Raw genomic sequence first — 26903 nt, 5'->3', positions numbered from 1 at the left:
CACTCTGGGATAGCGGAGGACTGACCTCTGGAGGCTTGCCTGTCACCTCTCCGGAGTCAGCCAGGACAGCCAGTTAGCCGCGCAGCCCGGGCTTGCCCTCGGCGGGTCCTTAAGATGGGGGCACTCGTCACTTCGCCCAAGGCGCGTCCTCGCTCTGAGGGCCCCGGTGTCGGGGACAGCCTTGCCTCCGAGGCGGACGCCTCAGTGAGTGGCAGCTGCGTTGTGACCTCTGGACAGCAACCCCAGCGGGCCGCGAAGCCCTTTCACTCCCTGCCATCAGGGATGAAATGACCCCAGCTGGTAAGTGGCGATGTTGCCAAAGACATTGATAGGATGGAATAGCGCGTTCACTTAGTAGAGATAAGTTCCCCGTGTGCAGGGCCACTGGACAGTTTTCTGGGAAATAGTGAAGCTCCCTCCCTTTATGGGGTTTGGGGTCGGGGTAAACATAGGCAGTCCCAAGACCTGAGAAATGTTTACTTTCCAGGACACGGAATATCTCAGATATCTGAATCCCTTTCTACACTCCTGATAAGCTGTGTGATCTTGAACAAATTTCCATCTGCCCTGCTTATCTTGCACTAAATGGGGTGAACATTAAATATTAAAAGAGCTATGAAATTAAACTAGCAATACAGGAAATATTAGGGTGTCTAGCCCCTGTGCCCCAGAAAGGATAAAGAAGCCAGATCACTCTTTGGAACCACTTTTTCCTGCATACACTTAAACAGTGAGGAACTGCAGCCAAAGTAAAGGTTGTTTTACCAGTTGAACATTGTGGAATAGTCCCTGGTCCCACTGAGATTTTTTTTTTTATGAAAATTGCTTATAGTAAAAAAAAAATGAAAACAATATAATTCCTTATCCCTTCTTATTTTCAATATGACAAATAATTATATAAGCAATATAATTCTTAACAAAGGAATGCTTAGATATAAATTAACTACGCAATAAAACATAAAATCATGGTTTTCATAATCAATGACATGGGGAAATATGCACAGTGTTTTTCAAACTAAGCAAAATAGGTATTTCAGAAAGCAAAAACTGTATGGAACCAGTGTATGTGTGTGTGTGTGTATTTTGTGGCTATAATAACAAGGATATATTATTTTTTTGCATTTTTCCAAATGAAACTATAGTACTTATTTATTTGCTTATTGGTACCAGGGATTGAACCCAGGGACACTTAACCACTGAACCCCAGCTCTTTTTATTTTTTATTTTGAGACAGTGTCTCACAAAGTTTCTAAAGCTGGCTTTGAACTTGTGATCCTCCTGCCTCAGCCTCCTGAGTCGATGGGATTATAGGTATATGCAACCATGCCCAGCTTCTAGTATTTTTGTAATCAGAAAATATAATTACTGTTTTATAAAAGGAAAAGGCAATTTTATCTACTTGTCCTGGATATTTTTCCATAAAATTAAGATATAATTTACATACAGTAAAATTCATTCGTTTATGTTGCAATGCCAGGAGTTTTAGTAAATGCATGTAGTCATTTAACCACAACTACAATCCAGTCCTAGGACATTTCCATCATTCCCCTTAATTTCCTCATTCTTGGTTAATAAATTAACTTATTTTTGTCCCTAGAGAAATGGCTTTTCCAGAATGTCATATAAATTCCATACAAACAGAATCATAAAATATGTCACATTTTAAGTCTGGCTTCTTTTGCTTAGCATAATACATTTGGAATTCATCCATGTTTTTGCATGTATCAGTAGTTTATTTCTTCTTTTTTGATGAGTGATATTTCATTGTATGGATATATCACAATTTATTTATCCACTCTCTGTTTAAAAATATTTGGGTTGTTTCCGGTTTAGTGCAATTATGAATAAAGCTACTATAAACATTTATGTGGAGATTTTTTTGTATAAACATATGCTTTCATTTCACTTGGGTATGTACCTAGAAGTGGGATTGCTAGATTGCATGGTAGTCCACTCTATAAGAAAGTAGTAAACTAATTTCCAAATTGGCTGTATTATTTTCACATTCCTGTCAGCAATGTTTAAGAGTTTCAGTTGTTCCTAGAGCTTATTTTTAATTATTACCATAACAACTAACACTTCCTATCCCTTACCATGTACCAAGCACCATGCTAAGCATATTACCTGGATTGTCTTTTTTAGTCCCCACAACAATTCTGAGATTTAGTAGTTATGATTATCTTGATTTAACAGATGAGGAAATGGAGATCTGCTTAAAACATACAACCCAACAAACAAAAACTTGCTCAAAGTCCTATAGCTAAGTCCTTCTTTCTTTCATTCATTCAATAAACTTATTGAATACCTGTTCCTCTTAGTGACAGGCACTAGACTGGGTGCTTGGAATTCAGCAATGAATAAAATAGATCAAGTGCTGCCTCAACAAGCTATGTCCATGTCAGGAAAGGGTATTCATACAAATAAATATGTAATAGTGAGAGGTCCAATGAAAGACAAATAAAGTATATGGTGAATGACTATTGAGGAGTGTTGGACTTGAAAGTCAGAGAAGGCTTCTTTGAGGAAAGAATTTTTAAGCTGAAGCAAAGGGTGAGGAAAAAGGCTAAGAGATGACAAATAGTATGACAGGGCTTTGAAACCAAGGGAACGGTGGTACACAAGGAAGCCAGAGAAATAGGTAGTGCCAGATAGCGGAAAGTCAAGTTAAAGAACAGAAAGCTTTTGAAGGATTATAAGCAGAGGAATGTTGTGGCTGTTTGCCATGCCTGTCATCAGCCAGGGTTCCTCCATTTTTGTATCTCCACTTCTGAGCTGCCTGAATTGTGCTGGAATATCTAAAACCAGGTGACTGTGTCCAGTACAAATTCATGCTTTGATTTCCGCTGACTGTCCTTTTATGTATCCCTTGTCAGCTGTCAGTTGCATTCCCACTATGACCCCAAACTCCCCAAAGCTCCCAATTCCATTATATTCCTTCCATTTGCAGAAACACTAATAATGAGAATATAAATTCAAATTTAAGAGATATACACAATACAAAAGTGTAGATAGTTAAAGGAATAGAGGTGGAGGTGAACACTAGGTTTTTAAAAAATCACATTAGGAGAAGTAATACAGACAAGATTGAATATGATAAGCCAAAGAGAGAAATACCTTTAACATGAGAAAACCTGGAAAAACATGTTAAATACTTTGGGGGGGAGGGTAGTGGGGATTGAACCCAGGGGCTTTACCAATAAGCTACATCTCCAGCCCTTTTTATTTTTTATTTTGAGACATAGTCTCCACTAAATTGCTTAGGGCCTCACTGAGTTGCTGAGGCTGGCCTCGAACTTGCAATCCTCCTGCCTCAGGCTCCTGAGTTGCTGGAATTTCAGGCATGCACTGGTTGTTATATACTTTTAAGGTAAATAAAATTTGGAAGTTTATGGATATGAGAAATTCAGGTATGAAAATCAGGAACATGTGAACTTCTCATAAATGAGCCAGGTTTTGTTTTTTAAGAATTTTCTAGCTGGGGCTGGGGTTGTAGCTCAGTGGTAGAATACTTGCCTTGCACATGTAAGGCCCTCGGTTCAATCCTCAGCACCACATAAAAATAAACAAATAAAAATAAAGATATTGTGTCCATCTACAACCAAAAAAAAATTAAAAAAAAAAAAAGAATTTTCTAGCTGAATGTGTGGTGCTGCCTGTAATCCCAATTACTTGGGAGGCCGAGGCAGGAGGCAAATTTGAGGCCAAACTCAGCAATTTAGCGAGACCCTCAGCAACTTAATAACCATTTCAAAATTAAAATTAAAAAGGACTGGGGATGTAGCTCAGTGGTAAAGCACCACTTAGTTCAGTCCCCAGTACCCGCCCCCCCTCCAAAAGAAGGAATTTCCTGTTGTGCTGTGGAATGTCATACTTTGACGACAAAGGATTATAGAAAACATTTTCTACCTTGAAATCTCACCACATAAGGCATAAATTCCATCTCTAATACTTTAAAACAAAGCAAAATCAAAATCCTGGAGACCACACCTTTTAATAGGCAATGGCAGAGGATAAATTGGAAAAGGAGGAACCAGCAGGCTCTGAGGGAGTTGTGTGGTACATCTCTGAGGAAACATCAGAGTGACATGGGACAATAACAGAGATTCCCAAATGAGGAAGTCTCATTTCTCGAGGTTAAAAAAATAAAATTAAAATTAAAAAGAAAGAATTGCTTTAAGGATACAGGATGGAAATATAAAGTAATTTAAAAACAGTCTTTGTTAATGAAATCCACTGAGATTTCTAAATTTCATGTGCCTCTGTCAATTTAGTGTTTCTAACTATTATAAGGAGTCTCAAATATCCTGTTATATTTGTGACCTGTTTTACTGTTTTTGAAGTAGCTGCATTCAGCTGCGTAAGGCCCTGTGTTTGATAGCCAACACTGTAAAATACATACGTACATATTCCAATCTGTCAGAATTACCTGGTCTATACCCACTAAATGCCAGTAGATAGCACCTTCTCCCAACACTGGTATTACCAAAAATACACAAATTTCCAAAATGCCCCCTAAGGCTCTCAAACACAATCACGTTTAGATCCTATTGTTAGTATAGGTGACAAAAACTCCCAGACTGTCTTATACTGGGAAAACATACTGTTGTGGAAATTCCACACAAAATCTTGCTCACAGTGTTTTTTTTTTTTTTTTGTGCTTCTGTATGGACTGTTTTTAGTAAATGACTCTTCATGATGACTGGTTCTTTTTGTTGTTCTTTATTCCTGAATTTCCTGAGCACTGGCATTTGTTTTGATTGACTTTGAGATGGTTCTGAATGTTTTCTGTATCCTAGGCACCAGTTTTGTTTTGATTGGTACTCTGGTTCTCTGTGCATGCCCATTCTTGCTAAGCAGATCATAATCTCAACTAGCTTCAGCAGCTCCCCTGTTCCCACGGTCACATTTGAGGCTGGCAGTCATGCATCTATGCTAGCTCCTAGATAGTTTTAAATTAAACCCTTCCCATTGGCTACATTGGCTTCATATTCAGTAATCTCTCCAGTCGATCAAGTGATAATTATGTAGGATCAAATGGCATACTGTTTGTGTAAATCTTATATGTGACAACAAATATAAAAATACTTGTTTTGTAAAACTGATATTAACAGCAATAATTATAATACAGTTACCATTAATTCCTTGTATCTAAAACCCTTAAGTATTTTACAATACTACGGCCACTTCTGGCACTCCTTTCCTGTTTCTTGGTTCTATTTCTGCCTGCTGAGTTTCAATGAGTGCTCTGAGCTGGATCTTGCTGCCACACTTCTCCTGGTCTAAGCCATAGCTCTTAATCTTTTTTTTTAAGTCTAGACTTCTTGGAGGAGCTGCAGAACTATATATAGATCCTTTCCTCATAAAAATGCATATTTAGCTGGGCATGGTGGCACACTCCTGTAATCCCAGTGACGTGGAAGACCAAGGCAGAAGGACAATAAGTTTGAAGCCAGCCTCGGTAATTTAGCAAGATTCTGTCTCAAAAAAAAAAAAAAAAAAAAAAAAAAAAAGATTAAAAAGGCCTGGGGATGTTCCTTAGTGGTAAAGTGCCCCTGTGTTCATCCCCAGTACCAAACACACACACACACACACACATTTGAATAATACTTTGCATATACTTTTCATGGAGGGGATTATTTTATTGAATCTTTCTGAACTTTTTTTTTTAACCCATGCCTTCTGCTAAACATAAAAATCTTGTGAACAACCCTTCTCACACAGTATTCTGATAAGAATGATCTTTATCTCACTAATACATAATAACTTTCTAAGAGTATTTTGCTTACCTAACTTTTTTAGATCTGCCTCAGAAAATCAGTTAAAAATTATTTTTAAGATATATTATTGTTTTAGATTCTGAGCTTCCTCCACTCCAATTCATCCCCTAATGAAACTCATTAAGAAACCACTCTCACAACCATCATTCGTTTCCAAATCTATAATATCCCCAAATTTGGATTTTCCTCCTTAGGGTCAATTACATATTTTAAACTGCCTGTGAAAAATCTTTTTTTTTTTAAAAAATATCTTTTTAGTTGTTGATAGACCTTTATTTATTTATATGTGGTGCGGAGAATCGAATCCAGTGCCTCACATGTGCCAGGCAAGTGTGCTACCGCTGAGCCCTGGCCTCGGCCCCAGCCCCAGCCCACTGTGAAAATCTTTACTCTGCTTATTCTTGGTTTCTCTCTTTCTTTGCCCTCATTGGTCTTACCTAAGCATATTTTTTAAAATTTATTTATTTATTCTAATTTATCATATATTACAGCAGAATGCATTTTAATTCATATTACACATATACAGCACAATTTTTCATGTCTCTGGTTGTACAAAAAGTAGATTCACACCATTCGGTTCTTCATACATGTACTTAGGATAATGATGTCCATCTCATTCTACCATCTTTCCTACCCCTATCCTCCCTCCTTTCCCCTCTGTCCCCTGTGCCCTATCTATGTGTTATCTTTAGAATTTAGCATTTAGTGGACAAACACAGTAATCCACTCAGTACATGATAGTGAATGCTTTTAGGGGCTAATAAAACACAGTGGATTTGCATAGTACTTTGTGCATGGCTAAATGTTTCCATATGTTTTTCCTTAGTCTTCACCATCGGCAGGCCAGTAGAGTGAGGAGACTGACATTAATGTCTCTTGTGTTCCAGTGTCTGCTTTTGTTCTTTCAACTCTTTTTTAAAAATATTTTTTAGTTGTTGATGGATCTTTATTTTATTTATTTGTATGTGGTGCTGAGAATCGAACCCAGTGTGTCACACATACTAGGCAAGCGCGCTACCACTGAGCCACAACCCCAGCCTCTGTTCTTACAACTCTTAACGTCCCAGAGTATCACTTTGAAAAATCAAAGGCATTACTTCCCAAAGACTCATGTGATGCCTTGACACTTTAAAAAATGATGACACCAAAAGAATGTTATGTGCATGTTGTGTTTTTAAAAATATTACCTTTCATGTATTTTTCAAGACTGTTCTTGCTGGGGGCTGGGGATGTGGCTCAAGCGGTAGCACGCTTGCCTGGCATGCATGCGGCGCGGGTTCGATCCTCAGCACCACATACAAACAAAGATGTTGTGTCCGCCGAGAACTAAAAAAAAAAAAAAAAAAAAAAAGACTGTTCTTGCTTCATTATCAAATTTCTAATGCAGTTCAGTGGTTGAGCACTTGCCTAGCATACACAAAGCCCAGGATTCAATTCCCAGTACCAAAAAAAAAAAAAAAAAAAAAAAAACCTTCAAAATATCCACATGCATATAGTAATGAACAATGGTCCACACACTTAACAATTAGTGTCATTACTTTCTATGTGCTTGTTATGTTTTTTTTTCTTTCTACTTATAATACATCATTTTTATTTGAAAAGCTCACACAACCTGGAAGTATGTGGAGGAAAACACGAAAGTCATTCTTTATTCTCCTAACCCCAAATACACACTCAAAACCAATCACACATACACACTGCCTTTCTCCACAGCAGCTTGGCAGTTTTGTATTTTCCCCACTCTTTCTTTGCATGATTAGATAACAGTATATGTACCAATCATATTTATAGTTTGAAATTTGTGTATATGAATATTTGTAAATCGATTATATAGTTTATGTATGTAGTTTGAAATCTAGATATATATCGTTGATAAATAAATTAAATTAAACTGTACTTATTATTTAGTGATTTGTTCTTTTCCCTTAATATATCCTGGAGATTCTTCCTTGTATCTTGGTCTAGTTTTTATTTTTATTTTTTTGTGTGTGGTACTGGGGATTGAATTCAGGGCCTTATGTATGCTAGGCAGGTACTCTACCACTGAGCTACATCCTAAGCCCTAATTATCCTTTTCAACATGCTGCAACATATTTAATTACTTCATTGCTAGGTATTTAGGCTGTTTCTGATTTTTTTTCTATTACAAAAAATACTATGTTCTTTTTTCATCTCTAGGTTAGAGTTATAATAATATAATATTCTTTAAACACATATTTATCTTCTACTAGCACTGTAAAAAAAGTGTGTATATCTTTCTTTCCTTAGGTAAACTGGATATTATCAGTTATTTGTATATTATAAAGTTTTTTAATATTGATTTTTTAGTTAGAGGTGGACACAACATCTTTATTTTATTTTTATGTGGTGCTGAGGGTTATACCCAGTGTCTCACGCATGCTAGGTGAGCGCTCTACCACTGAGTCACAACCCCAGCTCCTACTATAAAGTTTTTATTGGCCTTTTTGTATTTCTTCAGTGTTTCCACTTTTTATAATTTGAATAATTTTTCTGAGTCATTTGTATTCATTAATAATTTGTATAATCTCTGACTAGTATAGATATTAACCCTTAATGTGCTACATACTACAAGTATTTTCTTCAGTTACTTACTTGTCTTTTAACCTAATAGTGCCTTTTGATATACAGTTTGGCTTTTTAATTTTATTTTTCTTCCACATATTTTAAATTTTATTTTTAATGTATACAAATTCTAAAAGATATCTGGGATTGATTCCTTGTTTGGGAAGTTATCTAGCCTATGAATTATAAAAACATTTTTCAAGGTTGTCTTCAAATACATTTACAGTATTTAACCTTTGATAATTTGGAACTTCTTTTATATTTGAAATGTGATTAAAGCATTGTATTAGTTTCTTAAGGCTGCCATAACAAATTATTACAGGTTGGGTAGCTTGTGGAATTTTCTCACAGTCTGGAGGTCAGAATTCTGAACTCAACATGTTGGAGGGTTAGTTTCTAGTAAAACCTTATTATGCCTCTCTCTCAGTGTCTAGTGGCTGGCAACAATCCTTGGCATCATTTGGTTTACAGACTTACCATTGCAATCTCTTACTCTATCGTCACATTGCCACCGTCTCTGTGTCTTTGTATGTCTTTTTCTGTCTCTTATAAGGACACTCTCCATGAATTTAGGTGCCACCCTAATCCAATATGGTCTCATATCAATTCTTACCTTAATTACCAAAAAATTCACATTCTGAAGTTCTGGGTGGAGATGAATTGTAAGGAGACACTATTCAACTTCTAATTTTATTTTTTTCTTAATGAAAGAATAATGGTTTCTGTGGTTTTTCTTAGGTAGCCCTTCCTTTTCTCACATGGGGTCTTGCTATGGATAAATTTAGTATGTCTGGCTCAGGACTCTGGGTTCATTGATCTATTTGTTTCTTTTACACTATTATAATAAGTTATTAGATATTTTGACATAGAGTAAATCCCCCAGTGTTCTGTATTCAAATATTCTTGACCATTCTTGCACATTTTCCCTAATTTAGGTAAGCCTTTGAAAGTGCTTATTGAGTCCATTAAAAACATGTTGGGTTTTTTTTTTTTTTGAGAGAGAGAGAAATTTTTTTAATATTTATTTTTTAGTTTTTGGTGGACACAACATCTTTATTTGTACGTGGTGCTGAGGATTGAACCCAGGGCCATGTGCATGCCAGGCGAGCACGCTACCGCTTGAGCCATATCTTCAGCCCCGGTTTTTTTTTTTTTTTTTTTAAATTGAGATTGCATTGAGTTGATAGATTGATTTGGAGGAAATCAACATGTTTACAATATTGACTCTTCCCTGCAGGGCCACATTCTCCATTTGACTTAGGCTTTTATGCATTTTAGCTTCTTATAGATATTGCATAGTTTTGTTCAGTCTAAAACTAGGCATTTTATAATTAAAAAAGTATATTGTAGGCTGGGGTTGTGGCTCAGCGGTACAGCGCTCGCCTAGCATGTGCAAGGCCCTGGGTTCGATCCTCCGCACCACATAAAAATAAATAAAATAAAGGTATTTTGTACAACTAAAAAATAAATATTAAAAAATATATTGTAAGTGGACCTCATTTTCCATTTTATTTCTAATTGATGTTTATTGCTTATAAAAAAAGTTTTTTTGTATATTGTATATTGATCTTATAACCAGCCACTTTACTTAAATTATTTTAATCTCCTATATTTCCATTGATTTTTAAATTTTTTTCTTGATAAATTAGTGTATTGTTTGAAAAGAGGGAGCTTTTTATCTTCTAATTGTTTCTTTGGAAACAATGTTTTTCTCTCTTGAGAATTTATGAGTGGACTGTTATATTGCCATGACTCCAATAGTAGAGGATTAAACAGCAGCAGATTGAGTGAGCATGGCCCTTATAGTCCAAATAAAAGAAAACATAAAATGCAAACCAGTAAAGTCACAGATGATATTGCATAATCAAACAACAGACTTATAACACATAAAAGAAGGAAGGTGGCAACAACATCTTAGCTAGCAAGTGCTCACTGTCAGTTGTCTTGCTCTAATATTATATAAAATCCTTCTCAGACCTCTGCCAGGAAGCTCTGTTATATTACCTGGCACATGGGAATTTTCTCTGCTTGGGAGAAAAGGAATTTTAGCCTATATAAAGAAAAAACTAGATACTTAAATAGGAGCTTGGGTTTCTATAGAAATTATGATACTCATTCTCAATACTGAAACTGAGTGCTAACATTAAGTGCTGAATATTTTTAAGATTAAAGTTACCAAAAAAGAAGGTTTCATGGACTGGGATTGTGGCTCAGTGGCAGACGGCTCGCCTAGCACGTTCGAGGCCCTGCGTTCGATCCTCAGCACTACATAAAAATAAAATAAAGGTATTATGTCCAACTACAACTAAAAAATAAAATATTTTTAAAAAAGGTTTCATTTGTATGATCTGTGAACAAATGTGGAAACGTGCTCTCCCTTCTTTGAAAGGTAAACTATAATAATTCAAATGTCAAATTACTTCTAGCTTACTAAAAATGAAGTGTATGCCAGGCATAAGGGTACATATTTATAATCCTACTCACTTTGGAGTGTGAGGCAGGAGGATCATCACAAGCTCAAGGCCAGCCTGGACAACTTGATGAGCCTCTGTCTCAAAAAATAAAAAGGACTGGGATGTAACTCAGTGACAGAATGTCCCTGGGTTTAATCCCTGCTGAGGGCAGGGGGGTGGTGGTAGTGTAGAAATAAAGAAAAGAAAGAAAGAAGATGAAGTTTGTGAAATTTTATTTTAAAAAACATTGAAAATGCTTATAAATAAAATATTGATACTCAAAATTAAAGTGTCATCTCAATCAAATATATTACAAATGCACATAAGGAGGACTAGGAAGAATTCTACCAAAAGCTGAACAATAATAACTCTCAGTGATGGCAATATTTGTGATTATGTGGGCATGTATTACTTTTTAATATACTCCTTTTATAATGAAAAAAAACTAAAAAAAAAAAAAAGGTCACCTGCCTTGAATTAGCAAAATAAACCTTTTATGGAATTACCAATGAGACATGAAGACATTGAAAATTATTGGTCTGAAAACTTACGAAAGCAGCTGAGTTTGTTCACAGGGATTTACTGGTTTCTCTAGCTTATTTCAAAGGTAATTTCCATAATGGTTCAATGTCCTTGAATCTTGTTTAAACCTGAGTTTAGAAATGCCTACTTTTAGGTGGGTGTGACTCTGTAAAAAAAAGCCAATTTCTGCATTTATCACAAAAGAAATGGATATGTGAAAATACTTTGAAAAATAAAAAGCAATACACAAAGGCAAGCACTATATAATCGGTTCTTTGTGTAAATTATGGGTTTTATTGACAGGGATCATTATCATTGTGTACAAGAGCAAAGACTTCCCTGTGGTGTGCAGCTGTGGTCACTGTTTGCAGAAACCATGTGCCTGGGGTGTGACTGTGCCTCTTAGACCCACAATTTGCTTTGCAAATAGTCCAGAATAAAACTGAGGAAGCTGCAGTCTGGAGGTGGCTAAGGCCAGCTAAGAGGATCTTCAATCCAATAGATGCTTAGGGAGAAGTTTAATAGCAGGAGGTTAGGCTATTGGGACCCAGGATAAAGAAAATAATCCCTCTATACCCAGCACATAGATTAACATGTAATTTTAAGACCATTACTCACCTAACTCTCTCAGCCCTGTGAGGCAGGTGGAGGAACTCTCTTTTACATGGAAAGTTTAGTTGTTTGCTCTATGTCAGGCAATTTACGGATAGCAGAGGCAGGACTGGAACTCAGGTTCTCAGATCCCAACCTCACTGCTGTCTGCCTCCCAGAAAGTCCCTTCCATCTGGGGAAACACACAAATCCATATCAGTGCAAGGCTATAGTGATCAGGCATTTATTGGGTACAAAAATGAAGGAGAAATTAAGAGGCGAGTGTGTAACTTCTTCCTGGTCACATGTCAGTCCTGGGAGCAAGTCACCTCCCTATTTGTGCCATGTGTCTTTAAATGCCATATGGGTTTTGTTGGAACAATGTTCCTTAAAAATCTATTGCTTTCTTTCTCTTTGTATGCCTCATTTTGTCTTTCTCTATGTCTTCTCTCCATTTCCTCTTCTTCCGCTATTATTGTGAATACTAGTCTCTGGATTTGTATCTCTGTGTTTGTTTTCCTGTGACTTAGGGTGTATCTTGCCCCTTTTATTTCCTGTAATTGTGTCTATCTTCTTGGTGTTGTTGTTGTTTCCCCTTCAGGATATTTAACCAGGGCCTCATGCATGCTAGGCAAGGACCCTACCACTGAGCTACATCCCCAGCCCTTTTTATTTTTTGAATCAGAGCTAACTTGCTGAGGCTGTTCTCCAACTTATGATCCTCCTATCTCAGCCTCCAAAGTTGTCTTGATCTCTCTTTTTTTGTTTTAAATTTTTTATTAGTTATTGATGGACGTTTATTCATTTATTTGTTTATATGTGGTGCTGAGAATCAAACCCAGTGCCTCACATATGCTAGGCAAATGTACTAACACTGAGCCACAATCTCAGCCCCTGTCTTGGTGTCTTTTGATGTATCTTCTTCCTGTGCTATAACTTTCTCTCTGTGTCTCTTCCTATCACTTCATTTCTCTTTTATCCTCCTTCCTTTGCACTCTCTGAAGTGTGATCCCAAACAAAATAACTTTTATTTTAGAATAGGTTTTGGTTTTCTCTATTAGGATTTTTTTTTAATATTTATTTATTTATTTTTTAGTTTTCGGTGGACACAACATCTTTGTTTGTACATGGTGCTGAGGATCGAACCCAGGCCGCACGCATGGCAGGCGAGCGCGCTACCGCTTGAGCCACATCCCCAGCCCCTCTATTAGGATTTTTAAAGTGGATGAATGATGGAGACCTCCAAACTCTTTTTTTCCTCTCTCTTTTTTGGCAGTACTGGGCACGTAGGGGCACTCTGCCACTGAGATACATCCCCAGCCGTTTTTAATTTTTTTTGTTTTGTTTTTTTGAGACAGGGCCTTGCTAATTTGCCAAGGCTGAGTTTAAACTTGTGCTCCTCCTGCCTCAGCCTCGATTGGCTGAGATTATAGGCATGTGCCACCAGTTTCTCTTTTACTTCTGAAGCTCAATATGAAGTTGTTTCCTGTGTGAATCTCAATGGTTTTTCTTGTAGAATCATTTTTCTGGATAGGGGAAAAATATCTTTGATCAGAATAATAGCCCACATATCTTATGATATTCACTTGAGATTTCCCAAATATTTCACGTGTAAGTATGATATTTTCAATGTAAGACTGGAGAAAGCAGGTAGCAGACATGGGGAGAGTCCCTGTATCCTCTCCCCATTATCCTAAATAATGGTATCTAGAATATGGCCTACTCTAAAGGAAAAAAGGGATCAAAAATTACAATCGTGTACCTCAAATGGCAGAAGAATCCCTCCAGAGCCCTCCCAAACTGGGAGCTTTGTACATTCCCTATTCAAAGATTAAGATTCCAAAGTTGGTAAATGAGTCGTCACTTAGCATCTAGTCACCCAGACTTCACTCTTGAAACCCACTCAAGTAGCAAAATGATACAAACTCCTTAAATCCCAATACTATGGCATAAAATAGTTTAAAAATCACCCTAGAGGGCTGGGGCTGTAGCTCAGTGGTAGAGTGCTTGCCTCACTTGTGGAAGGTACTGGGCTCAACCCTCAGCACCAGATAAAAATAAAATAAAGGTATTGGGTCCACCTACAATTTAAAAAAATATTTTAAAAAATCACCCTAGAACAGGAATCAGGAGCCCTATTGTCTTTCTGGAACCTAGTCCCTTCACAGAGTGGCAAATCAGTTCTATACCTTGGTTTCTTCATCTGTAAAAGGAAACTAATAATATGTTCAGCCTACCTCACTGGCTTACTTTGAGAACCAATGGAGATAATATAAATGAAAGTGCCTAGAAAAATTATAAAAGTCTCATATAAATATAAAATGGTGTTAATAATAGCAGCATCAGAGCCCATAAATGCCACCCTACATTTATGTTTGTGAGCAAGCAATTAGGAATAGTGGTTATTAATCCAAAACTATATTGTAAAAAATGATTACTTTCTTGGGGTTGGGGATGTGTCTCAAGTGTAGCACGCTTGCCTAGCATGTGTGAGGCACTGGGTTCGATTCTCAGCACCACATAAAAAAATAATAATAGGGACTGGGGATGTGGCTGAAGCGGTAGCGCGCTCGCCTGGCATGTGTGCGGCCCGGGTTTGATCCTCAGCACCACATACAAAGATCTTGTGTCCGCCAAATACTAAAAAATAAATATTAAAATTCTCTCTCTCTCTCTCTCTCTCTCTCCCTCTTTCTTTAAAAAAATAATAAAATAAAGATATTGTGTCCACCTAAAACTAAAAAATAAATATTAAAAAATGATTACCTTCTCTTTGCTTATCAAATTTGAAAGCAGTGTAGTCAGTCATTAAACACATGACCTTGAAGGCAGAAAGTATTGAGTTCAGATTCCAACTCTGCCACCAGCAATGTGATCTTGGGCAAGTTTATAATTATTGAGGACTGGGTCTTATATCCCTCCTACCCCCGTCTTATATTGTCCTCTCTACATACACCTCCACCCTGCCACATATTGTTAAGAGGAATTAATGAACTAATACAAGCAAAATGTTTGATATAGTGCCTTTCATATAGCAATAAAAATTCTCAGTAAACATTAGGTTTAAAAAGTATCATTCATTGACCCCTTGAAATGTGCCGGACCTAACTTTAGGTACAAAATGCAAAGACAAACTCTGTTTCAAAAAGCTAAGTCTGGTGGGGAAACATACATAGAAATAATAAGCAGCATGTTTGCTACTCAAATGCAAAGACAGATAAGAATATGAATTTACACATTTGCTTAGAAGAGACATAGAAATCTGGAGAAGGAAATATTTGATCCTAGACTGTTTTTCTTTTTTAAACTGGGGATTGAGCCCAGTTTTTACCACTGAGCTACTTCCCTAGCCTTTTATTTTTATCTTGAGATAGAGTCTCACTGTTGCTGAAAGCCTTGTAAAGTTGCTAAGGCTGGCCTTAAACTTGTGATCCTCCTACCTCAACCTCTGGAGTCACTGGGATTACAGGTGTGCACCACCACACCCAGCTGATTCAAGACTTTTGAAGAGGGATGGGGATGTAGTTCAGTAGTAGAGGATGTGCTTAGTATGTACAAAATCCTGGATTGGATCTGTAGCACCAAAAAAGAAAAGAAAAACCTTATAACTCTTAAGCTTGTTTTTTTTTTTTTTTTTTTAACTTAGGGCTTGGTGCATTTGATTTGGCTTTATCATTTTCCCACAAGGGTGTGATTACTTGAAAATCCAAGGTTCATGTTTGTACTTGTCGGCTTTATGGTGATTAAACCTAAACATTCTGGTGATTTCATTGGGCATAATGTTGGAAACTGATTTTACTTGCTATTTCTATAGGTGAAGCATCTCCTTTGTTTTTACTTCATAAAGTCCCCTTAAAAAGTGTACAAACAGCTTCTTGTCTTGAGGATAGATTGGTTCCTACCACTTGAAAGTGTTAGCATATTTGGGGCATGTTGCTGATCCCTCCGAGAGAATGCAGGGAGGACTTGTAAACACTTGTCACTCTGAAAAACTGGGGCTGGAGGTGACCAGGATATATGGGTAGGGAATAGAAAGTGGACTGCAGGAGATTTGTTTTTCTGGAGGGAATGGAAAGTTCAGATAGCTATTCTTTGTCCACGTGTAAATTTGAAAATCCAGGAAGACTCATTTGTCAAACATCTTGGTACCAAATTAAAGTATCTTTCAAATTTCACCATGTATATTATATGTGAATGTGGGAGTTACAGATGTTTCCCCAAGTAGATTAAATTTCAGATTTTCTTTGGATTTTCCCCTACTGTATTGTCAGCTAAATTCCTCATTGTAACAACATGTTGGAAAAGTTAAAAGTTGTCTTTGCCCCAAAAGATCACAGCCTAATTAATAACAATAGTACTATTAATAAAGGGAAATTATCTTTTAAACCTATGAAACATTCCCAGATTACTAATTAACTACAAATTTAAACAAAAGCTGTGTTCATGCTCTATATTTCTGTACTAGTAACTGACATGTTAAAAGTAATTTATTGTCATCTAGCAGAAACCGCCTGACACTTTATAGAGGTCACAGAATCGTAAGAATTTAAAGCTGGAAGAGCCTTGAAGAGCTTGTAATCCAGCCTCCTTCTCATTTCATAACTGAGGAAATAGTGGCGCAGAGAGAGGCTGAGCCCAGCTGTTGCAAAACCCTTGAATGGGTCTTCGGTGAGCTTTTGCTTGCTGGCGATCTGAAGAGACCCACAGTACTTTTCATTTGTGGTAGGAATGAATTAATTGTATCAGCCCGCCCCCCACCCCCAGCGCTTTTTGTTAAGTGAGGAAGATGCAGACCAAAGTTAAAACTTCTCTCCCTAGAGGAGAGAAGCCAGGGATACTTAAATTATTGTACTGGTCCATGTGATTGGTGCTAAATGAAAATAAGATTGATTCTAATCCATTCAAGTTTAGGGCATCTGGCCCGAGAACACGTTGTCAACAACAAAAGTTACCAAGACTGGACAGTATCTGAACCCAAAGCCAAAACAGAGAAAGGAATTGCGGAATTCTGGGGCAAGATTTAATGAGAGAGGTCTCCACTCTGGAAAAAACTGCAGCAGTTAGGGGATGTGGGAAAGACACCTTTGCCGTGCAAAGGACTCCCTTCTTTAAGATTCCCATTCGAAAGCAAGATTGCCTGATAGATAAGGCAAGGCGGGCGACAGATCACGATCCCAACCGCCCACTCCTTTCTTGCCCCAAAGAGAGTTGCCCACCGCACTGTTGGCGTCGGGCAGTGCGCCTGCCGAGGGCTCGCCCCGCCTTGATGGTAGGGGATCGGGCCCGGGCGCTCGTTCCTGCCTGGCTTTTTCTGCCCTCACCCACCCACCCACCCGCTTTTGCCTGGGTCTGGGGAAGAGAGGAGGTCCGCGGGGGAGGGGGAGGCGTCCGCAGTGACGGAACAGAAGCCCAACAGCCTCGGCGCTTCCCGCCACTGTTCAGCTTGGAGGACACTCGCGCGTTGCTTGTCCAGAGCGCAGGTCCGCGTACTTGGAACCCGTTCGGCCACGCGCACAGCGGCTCGGGTGGGGACAGCTGCTCGCCGCCGCCGCCCACCGCCGGCCGGCCGGGGGAACCCGGGGAACCCTCCCGGCCCAGGGGCGGCGGCGGCGAGACCCCGCCCCGCCCGCGGGCCCGCGCCTATCGCGGCCGCCGCGCTGGTCACGCGGAGAGCCGCGCTGCGGGCTGGGGGCCAGCGCCCGGCGGCTGCCGGAGTCGCGGCGGGCCAAGGCGGGGGCGGAGGGTGGAGGTTAGAAATAGGGACGGGCGGGCCGCTCCAGTCGTCGAGCCGCGCAGAGCCAACCTGAGCCACGCCAAACGGTGCCGAGCGAGGCGGCAGGACCCGAAGCACCCATGCTGCTGACGCTGGCCTGGGGCTCCCTCTTCTTCCCTGGGCTTTTCGCGCTCTGCACCTGGGTGCTGCGCCGCTCGCGGCTGGAATGGACCGACACCGACTACGTGACGATCAGCACCAGGTACGCGGTGCGTCCGGGCTGCCAGTCCAGGGCTTGGGTGCTGCCCTCCCCACCCAGCCGCGCGCGGCTGCAAGGCTCCCGGGCCCGGCGGCGACCGCCCTTCGCTAGACTGAGGGCGGAAAAGGGGGGCGACAGGAAGCGAGGGGGCTCCCTCCCTCACTTCCCTGCTCCTGCCCCTCCGTGTTGCGCCTGCCAGAGTTTCCCGAAGACCCTTTGCGTGAAGAGAGAGGGGACAAGGGCGGAGGACTGCCCACGCGAGTCAGGAGGGAATGTGTGTGCATCTTTTGGAGCCTGCTGCTCACATCTGCCAGTGCTTTGGGGGGGGGGGGTCGCAGGGCCCAGCGGCAGCCTTACCATTTTCCTCCGCCCAGGAGAAAGTTGAAGAGTTTGGCTTTATGCTGTCCACAGTACTGGATGGAGCGCGCTTTCTTTCATTTTTCTTCTCTGTCCCACTTTAGGTTGGTTTCTTCAGTGCAGGCTGTGCTGGCCACGGGGTCAGGGATCATCATCATCCGCTCCTGTACCGACGTGATCAGAGACAGGTAACATCTATTCTCCAATGAAAGAAGTACACATAACAGGGTTGGGGAACTTTTTTTCCAGTTTTCAAATTGTAGTGGCTCACAGGCACCAGTTGTTTATCAAAACATGCTGTTAGGTGGATGACTGGTGGGAAATCTCGGGCACCATAATTAGTGCCTTCCCCCTCTCCTTGTTCTTTAAGCATCCCGGGTTTAGGAGAAAAGAAATTGAAGTTTAAACTAAGAAATGCTAGAGAGCAGCAGAGTCTGAGTCTAATTGGAGGTGGCATTGGAGAACAGTATGATTCAAGTTCTTTATAAGTGTGAAAATTATTTAGAAGTAGGAGTATGACTTTTGGTGCTTTTAAATGATCTCGGTGGGTTCTTACTCTGGAGTATGCATTAGCAGAGATAAGTGCAAGTGCAGTTAATAAGGTCCCTCCTATTGACAGGGAAAAAAAATCCACCTCTCCCCCTTTCCCTGCAGATGCTGCTCTTGACTTTCCTTTGGATTTGCTAAAGGTGATGAAGAGGTTTCTGGTGTCTTCAGAATACTGACTTGTATGTCTGTTAGAGCTCAATCTAGAGGCAGTTCAGGAATGTGCATCTATGTGCAGCTTCAGTGAGAGAAATAATAAATTAAGGCCAGAATGGTCTATTTTGTTCAGTATTATTTACATCTGGGCAATGATGGCACTTTTTAAAAGGCCATTGTTTTCCACCTGTGTTTTAGAATCATTGTCACTTTCTCCCAGTTAAGTTGAAAGGGCTGGGAATGTGGATGTGGCTTGGTGGTAAGGTGTTTGCCTAGCATGCAGGAGGCCCTAGGTTAAATCCCCAGAGCCCACACATGCACATGCACGCACACACAGCCAGTTAAATTGAAGAGTGATAGTCAGATATGCAGGGAAAGTTTGACAGCCTTTCCTGATTCTTCTCTGACTATGCCAACTCCTGCCTCTCACCTGTTAAGACAGGAAATGCAAGGGGTGAGTAAGGCATCTCTGTCACCATGACCTGCGATCTTAATTGTGTTTGCTCCTGCTGTGAAGATTTTCATGCTTTTCTTCTTATGCCTCTTTTTAATCAAAACCAGTTATTGGCACTGAATTATAGATGCTAAGAGAAGATGGGGCCAAGTGACCTTCACTGCATATGCTAAAGGCTAACGGCATTTGTTGGGCTTGGTTCAGTTTTTATTTTAAATTAGCATTTTCTGATCATGCAGCAAGTTCCTTCTTGCCTGCAGTTTATCAAATCAGCTTGAAACCTGCCTCCTCTGCAAAGATTAAACTAACATAAAGGTAGCCTCTAGTTTGAGTTAACTAGTTAACATGAGGAGCAGCGCAGCAAGCAAACACTATGTGTTTCAAGAAAAGCTATTCACACATGATTAACTTATAGTTCTGAAACACCATGGTGGTTCCCCCCTACCCCTGTCAGAATCTGGGTAATTTAGGGGCTTAGGCATATTCAGTAGCAAAAATGAGTTTGGATTTTAGATTCTATATTTTATGTATCTTTATGCCTTAGATTGTTTGCAAAGTAGAGTGACACATTTCTATTCCCTCTATCTCTGCATGGGTGCACAATTTGTGCTAAGGGCACCTAGATCTATCTCTCTCTTTTCCCCCCTCCTTTTGTGGTACTGGACATTAAACCCAGAGACCCTCTACCACTGAACCACACCTCCAGCTCTCTTTATCTTATTTGAGACAGGGTCTTGCTAAGTTGCTAAGACTGACCTTGAGCTTGGGATCCTCTTGCTTGCCTCAGCCTCCTGAGTTTCTAGGATAAACAGGTGTGCATTATCATATCTGGCTTAAATCATCTTTTAAAAAGACCATTGAGGAGGGGCTGGGATTGTGGCTCAGCGGTAGAGCACTCACCTAGCACACGCTAGGTCCTGGGTTCGATCCTCAGCACCACATAAAAATAAATAAATAAATGAAATAAAGGGTTTGTGTCCAACAACTAAAATATAATAAATATATTTAAAAAAAAAAAGACCATTGAGGATTCTTAGACCACACACCCAAATATTTTTCTATTACTTGCTTTCCCAATCTATACTTCATACAGAATGTCTATAGATGGGAGGGAGACTCTATCCATTTCTCAAAATTGTGTACAGAGTATGGTATGAGGCCAAGAATTTCATCAGATTTCTTTTACGGCTTTAGATCCCTACATGGGCTGCCACAGCTTTAGGCAGTTTTCCTCATTGAAGCTCTTATATTTGAATAGTACCTTTTATACTTAAAAATACTTATAGGGCTGGCAGTGTAGCTTAGTAGTAGAGTGCTAGCCTAGCAAGTGTGAGGCCCTGGTTTTTTTGTTTGTTTGTTTGTTTTTGTTTATTTTGGTTCTAGAGATTGAACCCAAGGGAACTTAGCCACTGAGCCACATCCCCAGCCCTTTTTATTTTTTGAGGCAGGGTCTCACTGAGTTGGTTAAGGCCTCACTTAGTTGCTGAGGCTGGCCTTGAACGTGCAATCCTCCTGCCTCAACTTCCCAAGCCACTGGGATTATAGTGTACACCACCACACTGGTGCGGCCCTGGGTTTGATCCTCAGTATGTAAAAAATAAAAGGACTTCCCTAGTTTTCATTTTTTAATCCTCACAGTGATTGTCAGGAAAGTTAAGACGAGGATTATTGTCTTCATTTTACAAAGAAAAGTCCCAGGCCAGTTGTATTTAAGATTATAGTCTAGCTATCTTGCTAATAAATCTTCAGGGAATTCTACTGGAGAGTCACAATTTTAGATCTTCTTGAATTGGTACTGGGTGCAAAACATTAAAACTCCAGGTTCCATTCAAGGGGAAAGGCCAGTTAAATTTCAGTCAACCTTTTAGTAGTTCTTGTCATCATTTTACTTCTAATTGTTTCAAGAAAGCAACTGAGACCATAAATAGGCAGAATGAGTATTTTGCCTTTTGCCCAAATGGAACCTGGCTAATTAATTCACCTGCAAATGAACTTTATTTTTCATTAGTACTAATTTGCATCTACTCATAGTTTATTGACTAGTTATGCTGTGGTGTGGAGTCATTCAGGAACATTTGAAGTGCATGTGACACCCTCTGTATATTCCCAGGGTTGCAATTCAGTGGACTGACTCCTTAGAAACTCACCTGAGACTAGATTAAAAATACAGATTTGAAGCCCTAGGCATATAATTTAGAAACTCTGGGGAAGTGGGTCCCTTAATAAGCACTACAGGTGATTCTGATGGCCAGGTAGTTTGAAATTCGTTTTCTTCTACCTAACACATGGGTGTTCAATAAAAATTTGCTGAGTGAATCTGATCCTTCCCAGCATAGTATATGAATTCAATTTCAATTTTTTTAAAACACAAAAATTCTGTAGAAGGTTTATTGTTTGGGAACAACATTATATTAACTGCCGAGATTTTTTTCCTTCTAATATACTCTAGAAGTAATAAAACTACCAGTTTGATTTCACAAATATTGACTCAATCCTATTAGACAAACAAATGAGAACACTGGCTTATCCCAGCCCCTATCCTTTTATTTCTGCTGTAATGTGGTCTTTGGGCTCCAAACTCATTTCCAGGCATGCTTTCTTAGCCAGTGAAACTGGGATTAGCTATAGAATTGTAAAGAAAATGGCCAGGATTGCTTCCCAGAAACTCCCTAGACTGGGGTTGCATGCAGATGACAGAGAAACTCATAGGCTTTAAGTTGGAAAACTCCCAACTGTTGAGCAACTGAGGAGTTAAACTGGAAAGATTGGATTTGTGATTTCGAATACCTTCTAAACAGGGTTCTTGTTGGGGCTATTGAATCATTTGTGAATTTTTGTATATTAAAGTCAGCTTTTATCACAAAATGCCAGAAATCCATTATAGATGAGTATCTAAATCAAGCAAATGATGACCGCAGTTACTTGAACACACAAGGCTGAAAGAATTCCTACTTTTTGCTTTTGACACTCATGAATTTGCCCTGTAATTTAGAGAAAGTTGTCCACTCTCATTTATCAGTTTCAACATCTTCATTGTAGTGTTTAGAGTAATAACCTGATTAAGTACAAAGCTGAAGGGAACATGTTTGGGAAGAGATTGGCTCTGAGCCTTCCTAATTGACATCCATAATTATTTCACAGACCATCCATATGTTTTCTTTCAGGCACTGGCTTGCCCGAGAATATGTCTGGTTTTTGATTCCATACATGGTCTATGACTCCTACGCCATGTACCTCTGTGAGTGGTACCGAACCAGAGACCTTGGACACTCCACCACTATTCGAAACTTCCTGAGTCAAAACCGCCTCATGATTACACACCATGCAGTCATTTTGTTTGTCCTTGTGCCAGTCGCACAGGTATGGCCTTAGAGGACAGCAGCCGTGGTCGCTCATTTTCTCCTATTGAACTGGGTATCTTAACCATTACTGGATATTTTGAAAAAAGAGAGGATTGCCTTGTTAAATCTGAAGTGTTTGTGATCTTCCTTACCAACAGAGTCTTTTAGGAGTCTTCCAGCTTTCTGGATTCCTTGGCATTTGTCAAAGGTTCTGTTTTTAGTTAAATACAGTGTAAAAATGATTTAAAATTCAAATATAAAACTAATAATAGTACCAGAGCATACTGTGTGCAGTGTTCTCATGTCACAGAAACAGACTATCAAAGCAAATGGCCTCATAATGGCTATCCAGATCCATCTTTCTATTAAAAATCTATTCAAAAAGGAACAGAAATGGGAATGCATTGAGAAATTCAAAATTTTATTCCAAAAGTGCCTTCCAGGTAGCACACACTTATTTAAGAGTTTACAGCTTGCTAAATATTAGAAACTATTAGCTGTATACCATAAATGAAGAAACAAGGGCTCTGAGTTTACTTATGTCACTCAGTGGTACTGAATGACAGCAGGTATTCTACTGTTAGAATATTCTGAAAAAGAAAGATAAATTACATTAAGTTTTTTTTTCTTTTATTTTTTTGGTACCAGGGATTGAACTCAGAGGTGCTTAACCACTGAGCCACATCTCAGGCCATTTTATTTTTTTGAGATAAGGTCTCACTAAGTTGCGTAGGGCCTCACTGAGTTGCTGGGTCTGACATTGAACTTGTGATCTTCCTGCCTCAGCCTCCTGAGTCACTGGGATTATAGGTGTGCACCATCACACCTGAGAGCATTACATTCTTTAAGGAGTCTTCTCTTAATTGCTTTGAGACCCCACCATGTAGCACATACTTTGTTGAGATGAACAGGCTCAGTACCCTTGGCACAACTAAGTTAGATACACAAAAGTAGGCTACAGAGTTCTTCCAGGTGTCATTGAATTTGCCTCTGGATCCCAGGGATTGGGCCATCAAAGTGCTATTGCTATGGAAGCAGCAGAATATTAACTGGATCTACACTTGCCTATTTAGCATTTCTTTTCCCTTCATTGTCTCATTGAAAAAATAGCCCCACTTAGAATTTTCCTTCCAGTGGTTTCTTAACTCCCACTACTTATTTCCTTTTTTCCTTTCATCCACAGAGGCTCCGGGGAAACCTTGGGGACTTCTTTGTTGGCTGTATCTTCACAGCAGAACTGAGCACTCCCTTTGTGTCACTGGGCAGAATTCTGATTCAGGCATGTATGAGTGAAATGACAAAAATAGTTCAGGAGGGAACAGACTTTGCTTTTCCTTTGGAGATTGTTGGGTTTGAAGAAATCTGTTAAAGCCAAGTATAGTGGGATAGGATGTCCTTTAACAAACTTAAAAGTCAGTTGGTCATTCAGGCCTATAGAGATGAAATTGTAGATTTGACCAAAGTTTGGGACAGTTCACTATCTGTTTTCCTTGGTCAGATTGTTCTAATCCACTGTTCCCGTGACCCCATTAGCTGGGTGGCTTAGGCCAAATTTAATATCACTATTGAGAAAACTATGAGGCTCTATGTGTGTATTAATACAATAGTGTTCAATAATCTTTTCTGTGTTAAAAAACTAGTTGCATGTGTGGGTGTCAAGGAATTTAACAGTCTGGGTCTTGAATGGTTCATTTACCACTGGGAGACTTGGGCTAGTGGCTCCCTGAGACCTCGCCTCTTGGTTGCCCTTCATTCTGCTTCTCTTTCTTTTTCAGCTAAAGCAGCAGCACACTCTCCTGTACAAGGTGAATGGAATCTTGACGTTGGCCACCTTCTTCTGCTGTCGGATCCTTCTTTTTCCGTTCATGTACTGGTCCTATGGTGAACACCAGGGACTAAGCCTACTCGAGGTGCCATTCAATATCCCTTTTTACTGCAACGTAGCCAATGCCTTCCTCATCGCTCCCCAGCTCTACTGGTTCGCTCTGCTGTGCAAGAAGGCAATCCGGCTCTTTGGTGCCCAAGCCAAAAAGGATAGTTAATTGCTCCCACAAGTCAGGCAGTGAGGGCACCTCATCACACTAGCTGCCTCCTCAATGCAGTATTCCATGGACCAAACTGTGCCCTGGGTGGCCTCTGGCATTTGGGGATTGATAAGCAGACGGATTTGAGATTTTCTAAAAAATATTCCTATTACCTCCTCCTTCTAACCTGCCCTTTTGCAAAAGCACTTTTTTCTTGGTTACAACTATTGGATCTTGTCAGACCTTCATTGGCAGCAAGGTGGCTTTAATTACAAGCCTGAGGATTCTTCCTTGGTTCTTATCTCAAGAGTTCTGGGAAGTCAACTCATGGAATGTGAAGATTGATGGACCAGGTTAATCAGTGCCTGGGCACCCACCTTTCCAACCACTCAGGGCAATATCCACAGTACTGGGCCGGCAGAAGCAAGGGATGACTTGGTTCTTGAAATAATGTATTCTTGCAGTGTTGGCCTGGGAAAATCATCGTGGGTATGTAGTTTTTTATTGTTTACTACGTAGCCCATTACTGTCCTTTGCCTCATGTCTCATTGTGTCAACATGGAATTCTTTTGTTTACTGACTTCCAACCACAAGTTTCACTTGGCAGTGGGTAGGACACAGGGCTGGGAATGTGAAGCACTTAAGTGGGTCTGGAGGCAGTAGAAGTCAGCTGGATGTTTACAGGCTGACTTGGTAGAAAAACCAGGCTCATACTTATGAGCTTGTTGCAAGAAGTCACAAGTACTGTTCCCCTTTTAGCATGACCCCTCATGCACAGCTTTCCCTATATCTGTATGTATAGGATGCTTTCATAAAAACTAGAGGGGCAAAGTGAAATGATCGTCCCAGTAGCTATTTACTAGGTAATTCCATCTGACAGTCCTTTTCCTATAAAGTGGAAACGGACTTCTATACTCCAAACCAAGGAATGTCTCATCCTAGACCATAGAGTACTTTTCCCAGAGCCTCCTAAGAAGCCAGAACCTCTTTCCATTTTGAGTATACTGCCATTTAGCTCCAGAGGCTAGTGAGTAAGAGGGCAGCCAGCCTGGCCAAGGCACGACCTGTAGATCGACCCCTTCACCCCCATTTGCAAATAGGATTCTCTGGTGCCAACACTAATCATTCCTTATCAACTGAGATGGGTTTCACTCTGCTATCATGACTTTTTTCAAGTGGTAGTAAAAATCTAGAATTTTTAAAAGTGCCCTTTAATTCATTGTCCATGAACTTTAAAGGACTGAGTATGTCTCCAATTTTGACTGTTTCAGTCTTGAATAGGTGCCATTTAAAATGTAAAATGCTATGGGTTTTTGTTTTTTTTACTATTTTTACTATCAAAATATGTCATCCATATGGTGATTAAATTGCACTAATTTCCCACCTTATTGTCCTTTGTGAAATATATCAATACTGATTTCCTGTAAGAACCGTTCTGTGACCTCACTTGATTGCTGTGTGCTATTGTTCCTGCGATTCATGCTCACATCACTAGCAATGTGTGCTGATGCTTTTAGCCTCCAGGAGGGCTTTGCTCATATTTTTAACATGTTGGTTTTTGGTCCTAAGAATACACTGAAGGTGCCTGAGTCAAGCCCAGTGGTGACATGTAACTTTAGGTCTTTTCTTCTCTACATAGGTGAATCTCAATGCGTTCGGAGTGGAAGCCTGATCTTTGGTCACAAAGCAAAGTTTACTCTAGGTGGGGGAAAGAACCTGATTAAGTGCCCCCTTTTGAATGAGGGTATGGATATGCAGGAGGTGAGGTACATCTACTTTTCTCTCTCATCTCCCCAACCAGTTATTATCATTCTTCAATAATAACTTATAAATCTTACATTCTAAGTTTTATGCTTCTGCACACACTGTTCCCTGATTTCATCCGTCAAAACCAGGACACCACTACTTTAGGCAGAAAGTAATTATACCCAGCCTCTAAGCACATCTCTGCTGTCACCAGACCTGGCCTTAGCATAGTCCCTTCTGAGCATGCTAAATGATGGGAGTTAGGACTCTGACAGATCTCTCGGTAGAACCCATGAGTTTATGGTCAATGATTTATCCCCTTAACACTTAAGTTTTTCTTATTCAGTCCTTTCATTTTTCAAAAGTGCAGGCCTCTTAAGG

The 26903-nt window shown here is 39.8% G+C and overlaps 1 protein-coding gene across 6 annotated transcripts; it reads left to right on the top strand.

Annotated features, from left to right (window-relative positions):
* The first annotated feature begins 54 nt into the window (after positions 1-54).
* LOC113182758 (TLC domain containing 3A) lies at positions 55-26903 on the top strand. 6 transcript variants are annotated; one of them, XR_003300791.2, is made up of 6 exons: positions 17682-17901; positions 18360-18443; positions 22576-22771; positions 23936-24031; positions 24528-25265; positions 26416-26903. XR_003300791.2 is itself a non-coding variant. In XM_077794472.1 (5 exons), the coding sequence occupies exons 3-5, from the start codon at positions 22619-22621 to the stop codon at positions 24792-24794; spliced, it is 516 nt and encodes a 171-aa protein (XP_077650598.1). In that variant the 5' UTR covers positions 55-300; positions 18360-18443; positions 22576-22618; the 3' UTR covers positions 24795-26076. The 6 variants fall into 6 exon arrangements, 5 of the variants coding, with proteins under 5 accessions (XP_077650598.1, XP_026244580.1, XP_026244583.1 ...); XM_077794472.1 differs by lacking the exons at positions 17682-17901; positions 26416-26903 and adding an exon at positions 55-300 and having other exon boundaries at positions 24528-26076; XM_026388795.2 differs by lacking the exon at positions 26416-26903 and having other exon boundaries at positions 24528-26076.

The sequence above is a fragment of the Urocitellus parryii genome, unplaced genomic scaffold (assembly GCF_045843805.1).
Source record: "Urocitellus parryii isolate mUroPar1 unplaced genomic scaffold, mUroPar1.hap1 Scaffold_152, whole genome shotgun sequence".
NCBI classification, from domain to species: Eukaryota; Metazoa; Chordata; class Mammalia; order Rodentia; family Sciuridae; genus Urocitellus; species Urocitellus parryii.
This window is presented reverse-complemented; position numbering and strand designations above follow the sequence as displayed.